Source organism: Elaeis guineensis, chromosome 15 (genome assembly GCF_000442705.2).
Source record: "Elaeis guineensis isolate ETL-2024a chromosome 15, EG11, whole genome shotgun sequence".
NCBI lineage: Eukaryota > Viridiplantae > Streptophyta > Magnoliopsida > Arecales > Arecaceae > Elaeis > Elaeis guineensis.
Window position 1 is genome coordinate 64,216,326 of NC_026007.2, and position 12,500 is coordinate 64,228,825.

Below are 12,500 nucleotides of genomic sequence, written 5' to 3' on the forward strand. Positions count from 1 at the left end.
AAGTCCTGTCAACTACTTGGAAGGAGGTTCTTGGCCCACCCCCGCCCCACAAAAAAAAAAAAAAAGGGACGGGCTAGAGTGGATCTAACAACGGTGTTCGGATCTATTTAAATAATATTTATATTTATTAAAAAATATGTATATAAATAGATAATTATCTAATTAGATGTTCAATTTGATTTTTTATATATTTAATAATATTTTTGATTTTCCGACAGCAAAATTTACATTGATATGATTTAAAATAAATATGAATACAAATTTCTACATCGAATTAATATCTATATTTATATTTTATATTTATTAAATAAAATAAATATGGTTATGGATCCAGTTTCAGGTCCGCTTACGGTTTTTCCATCCGTTAAAAACTGCCCTACGGATGGCCATCCGCGCGTTCCCTACCCTGCCTCCGTGTGCGAATAAAAGCCTGGGTGGAAATCCGATCATCCAACAAGTTTGTCGGGACGCCATACGGACGGCCAAGATCGTTCCATATAGCGTGCTCCCATTGGTGGGGCCGTCACATCACGAGGGCTGGCGCTCTCTAAAGCCGCCACGTCTCGGTGCTCCGGTTCCACGCCCCCATTATTCTATTGTCACTCGGGCACTGGCCTCCCCCATAAATCGCTGCCCTCTCGCCCGACACCTGGCCTTCCCCGTGCCGCGATCAATCCGCAGCATTACGGGAAGCCAAGGCAGCGCAGAGGGACGCCCCAACTAAACCCGAAACAAACAGGTCTCTCTCTCTCTCTCTCGATTCCTATAGGTATAGGGAACATGAAATCTTCGAAATTTTTAGTAGGAAATTAGTGATTCTTACTATTTATGGCAACGAAGATGTCCGAGATTTTAGTTCAATACCATCTTGGTTAATTTTAGCTAATATTTCAAAGATATGTCGTGTTTCAAAATGTCATCTTCTTCTGCCTTGCTTTCCGTTTGGAGAGGTACGATGAGCACCTAAAATGGATTAGGGTTAGGGTGTTGTTATGATGATTAATCTGTTTCTTAAAACTGAAACTTTGTTTCCATCAGGAAAAAGAAAAAAAAAAACCTTAATCTTGCAGCCGGGGAAAGATTCCTGTGCTCTGCTGGTCTTAATTTTATTTTGCTTTTGCGGAATTTGATGTGATCGAGTGGATTTTTTTATGGATATTAGTTGGTTGTTGCGTATGTAAGGAGGAGGGAAGGAATCTGGACGGAGATCGATGATGAATTTGAAGAACATGGGATCGTCGGACGGGAAGGACGGGCGGCCGCCGGCGCAGCTGCCGCTGGCGCGGCAGCCGTCGGTATACTCGCTGACGTTCGACGAGTTTCAGAGCACGCTCGGCGGCGTGGGGAAGGACTTCGGGTCGATGAACATGGACGAGCTGCTCAAGAACATCTGGACGGCGGAGGAGAGCCAGGCCATGGCCACAGCACTCGGCGGCGCCGGCGGAGCCGTCGGCGGCGGCGGCCTCGACGGCAGCGGGGCCGGCATCGGCCTCCAGCGGCAGGGCTCGCTGACTCTGCCCCGGACCCTCAGCCAGAAGACGGTCGACGAGGTGTGGAAGGACCTTATCCGGGAGAGCGGCCTGGGGTCGAGCAGCGGGACCGAACTCCACCAGCAGCGGCAGCCAACCCTCGGGGAGATGACCCTCGAGGAATTCCTTGTGAGGGCTGGAGTGGTTAGAGAGGACATGGCCATGGCAGCGGCGCCGAGGCCAATCGGTAATAGCAGTAACACCAACAACAACACTAACAGCAATGTGTTTTACGGAGAGTTGCCGAATTCAAACAATAATACCGGGCTTGCTCTGGGGTTCTCTCAGACGGGCCGCGGCAATGGGTGTGTAGTGACAAACACAATTACCAACAGCTCCGGTGCCAATTTAGGCATTCCAGCTACTGGGACGAGGCCTTATGCAGCTCCGCTGCCTCTAGGTAATACTGCTGATTTGGGGAACCCGCAGGGGATGAGAGGGGTTGGAATTGTTGGGCTTGGAGATCAGGGTGTGAACAATGGATTGATGCCCGGGGTGGTGGGTTTGGGGGGAGGTGGTGTCACAGTTGGGGTGGTGGGTTCTCCGGTGAACCAGATGTCCACCAATGGGCTTGGCAAGGGTGGGGACCTGTCTTCCTTGTCGCCGGTTCCGTATGTGCTCAGTGGGGGGCTTAGGGGGAGGAAAGGCGGCGGGGCAGTGGAGAAGGTAGTGGAGAGGAGGCAGAGGAGAATGATCAAGAACAGGGAGTCAGCTGCGAGATCTCGTGCACGTAAGCAGGTAATCTTTCTATTCCTCTCTTTTATCACATTTAGGTGCTGCTTGAATCTATTGCATGATTCCTTATCTTATTTGATTCTTTTTCCCTCTCTATCTGTTTTCCATGTGCTTAAGTTGGATGAAGAAATGCACAAATTCATGCTTTGCTAGTGTAGTGATGGCAATTGTAGATCATTTTTTTAAATGTCTTAGGAGATGATGCTTTTAATTTTGAGCTGTGAACGATATTCTACACATTTTCAGTCCAAAATATGACCCATTGTAAGAGGAAGTCGTACTCAAACATGTTTTTATGTCATATCACTTTAACTCTTTCTGATTTCACCTTAATTGACATTATTTTCATAACAAACTAGTACTTCATCTCAAGTTTTAATAACTCTGGGAGATGCAGTTTTCCCCTCTTCTGATTAAAAGATTGCTTGAAAAAAGTTAGTAAACTAACTGTTGGTTATAGTCAACATGGCTGTTATCATGTTAACATGCTGCAATTTTACTACCCTTTAATATTCAAATGTTGACATATATGATGGCCCAATGACCCAAAATTATGTCGGCATAATTATAAGAGCTGCTTTTTCAGTTTTTTAATCATAATCTGTGATGCATTTTCAAGAACATGGTAATGGTGCTTCCATGTGATATACAGGTATACTACTACTCTGATTCTGAATATAACATGGAGAAAATTCCTGGTTAATTAATTATTATCAAAGTAGATGGTATCTGAACCCTTATGTTGTTTAGTATTCTAACTCTGATATTAAGATTTTGTCTTCGATTCTGTTTTGATTTGGTTCAGGCCTATACCATGGAGTTGGAAGCTGAAGTAGCAAAACTTAAAGCACAAAACCAGGACTTGCAGAAAAAACAGGTACCTTTTGTTTAATCAATTTTTAACTTATATTTTCAAGTATATTAGTTCATGCAAAGAATCAATATGTGCTTTTCACCAATCCGTTACTAGTTGGGTTATGATAATGAACATCTCAGTATCTTGTTATCAATTGTTATAGCATTTATTACATGCTGATGTTGAAATCCCTAATAAACTTTCAAGACTCCCCCAAAAATCTCTTTGCCTTGATATTGCGAGAGCTGCTCTTCTTAATTTCATTCCACCCAAATCTCTTTGTGAGTATAATTCCCAAATACATTTACGATATAAACCAAATTGACATTTCATTTGTACAGCCATAATTTTGTCTCCACCTGAATGCTTGTTGTGTAGCGAGAGAGAAACATGTTTTGTGCCATCCATAATAAATAGATGAAAGATGTAGTTAATTGTGAGAGTTCAATTTCATACTTCATTAGGAATTGGAGATTTGGGGTGATTGACATGATCCAGGAAACTGATTGTGATTTGGATGAAATTAATGCAAGTCATGAGAATTTTAGCAAGTAATAATAAAATAGGATATTAAAAGTTATTATCCTTGTGCTGTTTGCTTTATTTTTTTCATTAAAATACAAATCCTTTATTATTGGCTAAATGTCTAAGATTTGGAACCTGAAGGTTGGAACTTCATATTTTTCAATATTTGCAGGAGGAGATGATGGAGATGCAGAAAAATCAGGTAACTTGTTCTACTCATTTTGTAGCAACTATTTGCTCATTTCTTATAGAGAAGCTAGTGCCTTTTTACCAATTGGTTCTAGTAACTTGGAAAATTTATCTAGTTATTGCTAAGGTACGCCGTCTCGGTATTGTGCCCTATACTGGTGCCACCTGGTTATTGTGTCGGTACGCCTAGTATGGGGGCTAGTTTGGCATATTGAGTATCGATACGCCCTCATACCGCGTATCAATATCCAACCGGTTTGGTATAATATTGCCCCATGCTGTCTGATTTGGTATGTTATGGTGTACCTTGGTTATTATTATTTTGATATGTTTCTTTCAAATGATCAATGGGCAACTTGCACAACTACTTTAGTAGCTAGTATTATATTATTTTGTCTTAGACAGTCATTTAATTTTGCTACTAGTATATTATTTTCTTGAGTCTCTGGGTTGGATTATACCATTATAAGTCAAGCTAACTATCAATTTTCAATGATATTAATGCAAATGCATTAATGCTGCGAGATGATTGCATGAGTCTGGGAGGCTTACCCGTTTGAGACACTCTTACCATTAGTGAATATACCCATCTTGATTTTCTATTCGGCATTGCCAAAAAAAAAAAAAAAATCTCTCCAAACATTTCCTATGTTGGTTGATGAGAAAGCAACCATCCATCAAATACTTCTTTCTCATGAATAATAGATCTACTAATGGCTTTGCTTTTGACAGTTACCCTAGTAATTCCAAAAGCAAGCTGGGCCAATTTGCTTTGGTTGAATAGTTTTGGTAAATTGGCACTTTGTGAAGATAAAGTTTGAGATTTGACACTTCATAAAATTATTCATTGAAAAACATTTGGCTATTTGAAGAAGAAAATCACATGTCTAACCTATCAAAGTTTAAGAAATCTGTGTTTGACTTTGCAGATAACTACTCTAATAGATTGTGGGTACATGGAGTGTCATGATTCATCTTGCTCATCCCTTTTTCTCCTCCTTTACTGGTGCTAGTTTGAATGATCTGTCATTTGTCATCATTATTTGCTGATCGATTGCTGCAATAGATCGCTTTCTCATTTATGGTTTAAATGTTGTGTGTTTCATTCAAAATTCATGAAACATCATTTGAACATTGAGAAAGAAGAAACAGTTTGTGAATGCTTTCTTCTAACATATCTAGTCTTGGTAGTGGATTCCATGTTAGTAACCAATTGGTAAGCCCCATACTAAGTTTCGGTGTGGTATATACCTTAGTACTGACACTCGGTACATCTCAGTACTCTACCTGGTATGGTACAGTGTGCCCTATATTGGGTCGTACGGTTTAATACAACAATTCAAGCTTTCTATTACCTTTCTTATCATGGTACAGTTATGGATTCTATGGACCTCAGATGCATTCTTCTAGCATTTAAACTTAGGTTTTTACCCAAAAAATATCGATGTTGAGATTTGCACTATGGTTTTGAAGTTAGGTGACTGTGCCACCAGTGTATCATGTTTCTGATCAAGAAGCTTAGGTTTTATTGGTTTTAATTGTTTAAACAGTGACGAGAAAGTCAGTCATTTGATGATTATGGAGAGAGAATCTGTCTCTTTCCAAAGCATGTCTCTAGATGTTTCCATCTTTCCCAGAAAAACAAGAAAGAGGCGTGCTTGGGAATTAGGAGTTAGGCTAGGCTATGCAAAAGAGGTAAAAATTCTTGTACAAGGTAACATTCAATTTTCACATGATATTATTGAAAGCATCACATTCAGATTAGTTTCTTCCGGAAAACAAGACATAAGGAGTGAGTATCGAGTGTTGTGCCAGAAATAAAATTGAAATAAGTTTAAATATATTAAAAGATATTCCAAGTTCTAGTTATTATTATGTTTTTGTATTTATTCCCTTAAAACTTATTTTGCTTTGTTGTTCTCAATATTTTATTGGGCACTTTCTCTTTCCCCTTCACCCCACCCTAAAAAAGAAAAGAAAAAAGAACAAATAAGAAGACAGTCAAATTGTGAATGCTCACATAGATATGGCTCTCGGAATATCAGTACTTCCAGCATTACATTCCGTGCATTGACTAGAATGCTGGTGCAGTGTTGATGAGCCTGGAACCTAGGATAGAAGGAAGATGACATGTTATTGCATATCTATTGCTGCAGTGGATAATAGTTAATCAGAGTTTATAGTCGACTGATAAATTTATCTATTGGCTGAAAAGGTTACGAGCTTTAAACGTGTTGAAAATGCACTAAGAAATTCATCTTTGATCTAGTTTTATTTTTCATAAAGAAAGCATTAGGTGAACAGTAGTTCTCAATACATTGACAGAGTTGGTGTGTTGCAGTGCTCATGAATGTTGTTAAGTCGGTAAAAGATGCTTGTCAGAAATATGGTGCTTTACATATCCATCTCGTATGCAACAGTTCTGTGGACTTAAAAGGATTTAGAAGATCTGAAGACACATGACTTCTTGACAAACTGTTGATGATGTGTGAATCTTTCGCAGTTTGAATTTTACATGGGATTGCAGAAGATGCACAACCACATGATTTTGCAATGAATGATGGAGATATGCATAACGTGATGGAAATGCTAAAGGATTTGACATTGGATGGTTATTTGGGTTTTTGTGGCTTGTTATTTTGTGATTCAGATATGGACAAATTAACTGCATTATTCCCAGGATGCAGAAAATGATTTGAAGACTTAGGTTAAAAATATTCGGCAGTTGCCATTATATTATGGTTTTCTTGAAGGATGATGGAGGTTTCCATGTTTTTTAGGGTACTATTTTTCAGAAACGTTCTGAGTTGGGGCTAATGACAGGTTTCCAGTTTTAGGGCTGAATCTCAAGTAATAAAGGGGTAAGACATTTATAAGGAATATTTCTAATGCTGCTAAAGAACAAGGCTATGGTGACCAGGTTTATTTCATAGCTCTACACGGATCTGCAATTTTCTAGAAAGGCTAATGAGAGGAGAAAAAGAATCGAAATCAACTTAGGACAGGAGGGAAAAGGATAAGGATCTGTACCCTTTTGTCTCATTTTGAACAATTGAGTCTCTTCTACAGCAGCAGACCAGACCCCTGCTGAACCAATTTTGTCCAAACCATATTGCCCTAGTCTATTTAGGTCATATTCAACTAATCAATAAATGTAAATTAATATTTCAAAAAGTCTGGCTATATATTGGGGAAAAAAGAAGATATTATTCACAGGATAACTGGTTGGAGCATTTTGATTTCTCTCAACTAAGTTGTAAGAATAAACAGACAACTCTGCCCCTATTGCATTCTTGCTTGGAGCAGCAAACATCAGGCCCCTACTTTTGGATCATCAGCCTATTTGGGGTCCATAATTGACCTGACCCAAGCCTTGTTTTCTGGCAGCTAATTGCATTCACCATGCCACCATGAATTGGTGTCTGATGACCTATGTTATCTAGATGTTAAGTAGAAATGGATGTTGATGAAAATTTGGGAGTGAACTTTGGTGTTCTTCTCAACATGGAATTTGATATCAATATAATTTAGGTGTCGATGCATATGGACAAGAACCTCTAAGTGGCTTGTGTCTAATTTAGTGCTATTTAAGTGTCTGGTGTCTATCGTGGTTAGATTATGAACTGTAAAGGTCTTTGGGTATTACATGTCAACATGTTGACAAAACTAGTGCATCAAAGATTTTTCTACCACCACCCATACCTGACTTTAGACTAAGATTTATATAGAATCAATCACCATATTGTTTAACCTAGCTGCCACATCATAGGGATGCATTATAAATTTAAATTGGAATACAAAAATCTATAAAGCTGAACTAGAATATCTTTATCAAAGTGAACAAACAAAGACACAGATTTTAGGATAATTCAATGTTTTCATCTGTGCCTAGCTTTTCAATTGGTGTGGTATCAAGCATTCAATAGCATTAGTGTTTTTCAGGGGGAAAAAAAAATCTTTGATTTGACTGGGGTTTGTTTAATTTAAATTTGAACTTCAGCTCCTGTCATGTCATTGGCTTCTTTCTTAAGAAGCAAGAATAGATCTTGGCTAGAACTTAATTTGCTCAGGACAAATGTTTGAATGAGTAAAACAAGGTCCTTAATCTCAGTACCGGGTACCATATCAGTATGTTACTGATTTCGTATGGTACCATATCAGTATGTTATTGATTTTGTATGGTCGATACCATATGATATACACGCTATATCGAGATAGCACCCAATGTTTTGTTTCTAACATTTTGTCATGATACCATTTGAAATCAGGTGGTATGGGTCAGCACGGTACTGTATGCATCTGGTTTTAGGTGGCATTGGGTGGTATGGTACAATTTTGCTCAGTTGGGACCGGTTCGACTTACATACCAAACTGAACCTTAGTATAAAATAATGAAGCCAAACTTGTCTCTTTTATGTCCGTGCTTTCAATTGTATAAAGAAAGGGATTATTTGGCTTCAACTAAATATGATGAAAGTTTGATTATCATTAGAAACTGCGTGAGATAGGGATGAAACAGGTAAACGACCTTTTTCCCCCATCCATTTATAGCAAATAGTTGGAAAGCTGAGAATTTCTGTAATATTCTGTTCGGGTTTGATCCTTGCATCTAATTCAATTACCATTCACCCTAATTCCGTTATTGCGGCTATTAAACTTCCTCCAATCTTATCGTCTCCTAATCCAACTTACGCTGGTTTTGCTCCGTATTCTAGACTGCTTATATGTTTTGTGGAATAAAGTATCTCCTGAAATGATTGAAGGTTTGCGAATCATGTTATACAAAGTACATACGATAGGTTTTTTGTTTGTTTACTCTTTTAAGGAAACAGATAATGCTTAATAATTGTGTGCCATATTACGCCACACTGTTTAGGAAATCTACTTGCATTATTGTCTGGGTAAGTATAATTCAGAAAGGATCTCTTATATCACATTGCTTTTGTACATATATAAAGGGAGATTTTCTTTTGCCCACTCTTATCCTCTGCAATTCATATCCTGTTTCTTGTTTTATTGTGTTTTCTTTCTCTTTGTTGACTGTATAGTTGCCCTTTTGTAGCAATAGCTGTTGAATTGATCCTTGTACCTAAGAGAGATCAAATTGGTGCAAACAGGTCTTGGAGATAATCAATCAGCAGAATGGACCTAAGAAACGATGCTTGAGAAGGACACAAACAGGTCCATGGTAAATTGAGGTAGCATGGATGGCCAGATCCAAGCGGGATATATCATATTTAGCTTAACGATAGTTGTATATATGGTAGGAAATTCCTTCCCCTGTTGTAAATTAAGAATCAAGAGTTCTATTTTGTAGATTGAGCTTCCATCTGTGTTGGTTTGCTTGTTTCTTATGATCTCTGTTCTCGTCCTGAACATGATATAGTTGACGGTCATTCTAGTATTTAGGACTAACTGTCATGTGGATCTCTCACCTATAAAATGCCCATTGCGCTGGTTCTTTAATCCTTGTAATGGGCACAATCTGATGTCTACATGAGCATGTAAGTCATCGATTCCACAGCTTGCAGATTATTTGTTGGCTCCTTTGCTTCCTAGAGAAGGTTTTCACACTTTTTTATTTCCATTTGATGTTGTGTTCCTTTGGGTGATTTATCTATATTACTACATTGATATCTTTATATTGAAGCATCTACTCGTAGAGGCCTTTGTTCTCTTCTCAAACTCTGTTGTATTTGGAGAACTAGCCTTCAGTCACTGCAAATGTGTCGAGAATCTAGACAGGTGACGATTGTTGAAGCCTCATTTGCATTCCTGCTTGGGAGATTTTGTTGTTGTTGTTGTTGTTGCTGCGATTAATGTGGATGCCTCAGTACTTGCTGGTTGACTCTGGTTCTGAGAATGTGAAGATTCTGCATTTGCACTGTGGAACAATAGATGCTTACTTTCATTGCTCTCTGGTATTTTTCAATTTATTTAATATGTATATTTTTATGTTTCCTATTTTGTTTTTGTGTGGTGGAAATTGTTGGAAGAGTGAATCCAGGGTATATTTAGCTTGGGGGAGTTGGATTCTAGAATGGGAATGCCAATGAGTCTCTTGTTATAGTCATTTGGTTGGCTCCTAACAGGAACCATGCCCCCACCGCTCGCCTCGCTGCTTTCATAGGATTTGATTGATGCCTCTTGATCTTAAGTTACGTTTGTGAAAGCCATCATCATATCTGATGATGTGATCTTTACGTTCAAGGCTGTTATGATGGAGGATTTGTGGGTGTCACCAGGATCCAAGTGGCCGGCTGCACGCCAAAAGGACACAGAAGGTCCAACTTTGGCTGACCTGGAGTTGAACTTGAGAGAATAAGTTGATACTTTGTGCTTTTTTATTTTTCAAATTACAAGTCCAAGTTGCTCATACGTAGCAAATTCATTTGCTGCCCTACGTGGGTTGCCAACTTGCCATTGCTTTCGGTCAGAGGGAGTCATCACCAATGACAACTACAGTTAGGTGTCTCCATATTTTACTCAGGTCTTGAGGCGTCATGATCTTCCTCACTTCTATGCGCAAGAAATAATATACCTATCCACCATCAAATTTTATTTTGTAATTGGTTGGGGTCATGAGAGGGAGGGTGGATGGGATTGAAAGGATGGATTGTTTTTATTTATCGTTTGGTTTAAAAAGTTACAGAAAAAATAGATGAAAAAAAAAAAATTGTCTATTCATCTTGACCTATCAATTTGCATTCTTTCAAATTGGGAAGACGAAGGAAAGATGGATGGAGTATTGAAAGATAGATTTTTATATTGATAAAATTATCTCTTATTAATTTTTTTAATAAAATTATAATACTTCTTCATCTTTTCATTCATATTATTTATATATATTTTTATATACATTATTAATATTTAAATATATAATTCGTATAATTATAATTAAATAATTAAATTATCTTCTATTTTTTTATTTATATTTATTATTTTTAATTAACTATTTATATAATATTAATCAACTATTTAAATTAAATTAAAATTTAATTATTTATTTGTATAATTAATTTATAAAATTATATATTAATTAAATATTTATATGATTTTTTATATAATTATAGATCATAAAGATTATAGGTTTATATATTTTTCATTTCTTTACTATAAATAAGTGTTATAAATTGATAATCATAATATTTTTATCAAATGATAGTTTAGTAAAAATATTGCACAAATATCATTCATTATTCCTCTAATTTCTCTTATACTAAATAGAGGAGATAATTATTTTTATCCATTCTTTTATATTTTACCAAACATGTGAGGGGATGAAAGAAAAATCCATCATTCTTTCAATCCATCTTTCATATTAAACCGAGGATAAAAGTAGCAATTTTCAATTTAAACAAGCTTTGGGTTTTAAATGACTGTTTTCTATTTGGTAGATAGATCTAAGCTTAATTATAAGTGAGATTAAGAACTACTTGTATTTATTCAGTTGCAACTTGGAAAAGCTGTTTTCGAGTATTTGCATATAATTGACAATTGCAAAGATGTTGTATTATACAATACTGGAAGAAAGGTGTTAATCACAGCAAATTGATATTATTATAATTGTTAATATATTAATATAATATGATCGAGGGGTGAGGTGATTATAGTCTGATAGGTTGAAAATACTCCCATTCAAAACTGCAAATGAAGGCTGCAAAAATGTTGCAGCCAATTTTCAATTTTCATTATATAACATTTTTTTTTTTTTTGCAGCAGAATTTTTGATAATTATAATTCAGTTACCTGTAATTAGAGTGGCCTACGAGTAGCCAAACATCTATAAACAAGCCGTTGCAATAACTGGGGCATTCAGGTTATCCAGTTACATCCAATGAAATAGCTTTCTATTGGGAGTTATTTCAACCTATTTAAATATACAATTGTTTTATTTTTGCTAGAGGGCTATTTTTTTTAATGAAACTGCTAAGGGGCTATCAGTTTATATGTAATTGCACAGTTTGTTGTTGCAAATGCTGCAATTGAATTGCATACATTCAAACTATTTGAGTGCACGCAATCGAATTACATGCATCCAGAATATTTCTTTGGGCATACACAATTGCAATGACAAGCTGTATTTGAACTACTAAGGAGGTTCAACTCTTGCAATTGAAACTGCAAGCAAAATTAGTCACGTTTCCAAAAACAAAATTTATTCCCAAGGAAGCAATCGCGAAGAAGTCCCATCACCACTCCCCAACTATTAAAATTTAATGTTATATAGCTTTAACTTGTTAAATATAAATATAAATATAAATATAAATATATATTATTTAATATATATTATAAAATATAAATATATTATGACACTTAAGTAGTGTTTGAATATTTTTTTCTTATTTCTGAAGTAGGAGTGCGAATTTTCAGAGAATATCTATTCATCCTTATTATTTCATATTTCTGTTTAGTTAGAAATCTACTATTCCATCGACAATAAGGTGCAATTAATGCTCTGTTATTCTATATATCAAGAATAAGATGCAATTAATGTTCATTAAAGATCTAAAATAAGTTATTCCATGATCCACTATGAAATAGCTAAATCAGAATAGATGAGAATAAAGAAGAATTGGCCGGAATTGCTAAAACAGGATGGCCAACCACACCTTTTTCACTTGTTTAGGAAAATAAGATGGAATAAGTCCTTATTCCATTCAGAA

The 12,500-nt window shown here is 36.6% G+C and overlaps 1 protein-coding gene across 3 annotated transcripts; it reads left to right on the top strand.

Annotated features, from left to right (window-relative positions):
• Positions 1-592: 592 nt before the first annotated feature.
• Positions 593-9,421, top strand: LOC105058236 (bZIP transcription factor 46). 3 transcript variants are annotated; one of them, XM_010941111.4, is made up of 5 exons: positions 593-739; positions 1,163-2,267; positions 3,070-3,141; positions 3,818-3,847; positions 8,897-9,421. In XM_010941111.4, the coding sequence occupies exons 2-5, from the start codon at positions 1,212-1,214 to the stop codon at positions 8,900-8,902; spliced, it is 1,164 nt and encodes a 387-aa protein (XP_010939413.1). In that variant the 5' UTR covers positions 593-739; positions 1,163-1,211; the 3' UTR covers positions 8,903-9,421. The 3 variants fall into 3 exon arrangements, with proteins under 3 accessions (XP_010939413.1, XP_010939411.1, XP_010939412.1); XM_010941109.4 differs by having other exon boundaries at positions 8,952-9,355; XM_010941110.4 differs by having other exon boundaries at positions 1,183-2,267; positions 8,952-9,355.
• The last annotated feature ends 3,079 nt before the right edge of the window (positions 9,422-12,500 follow it).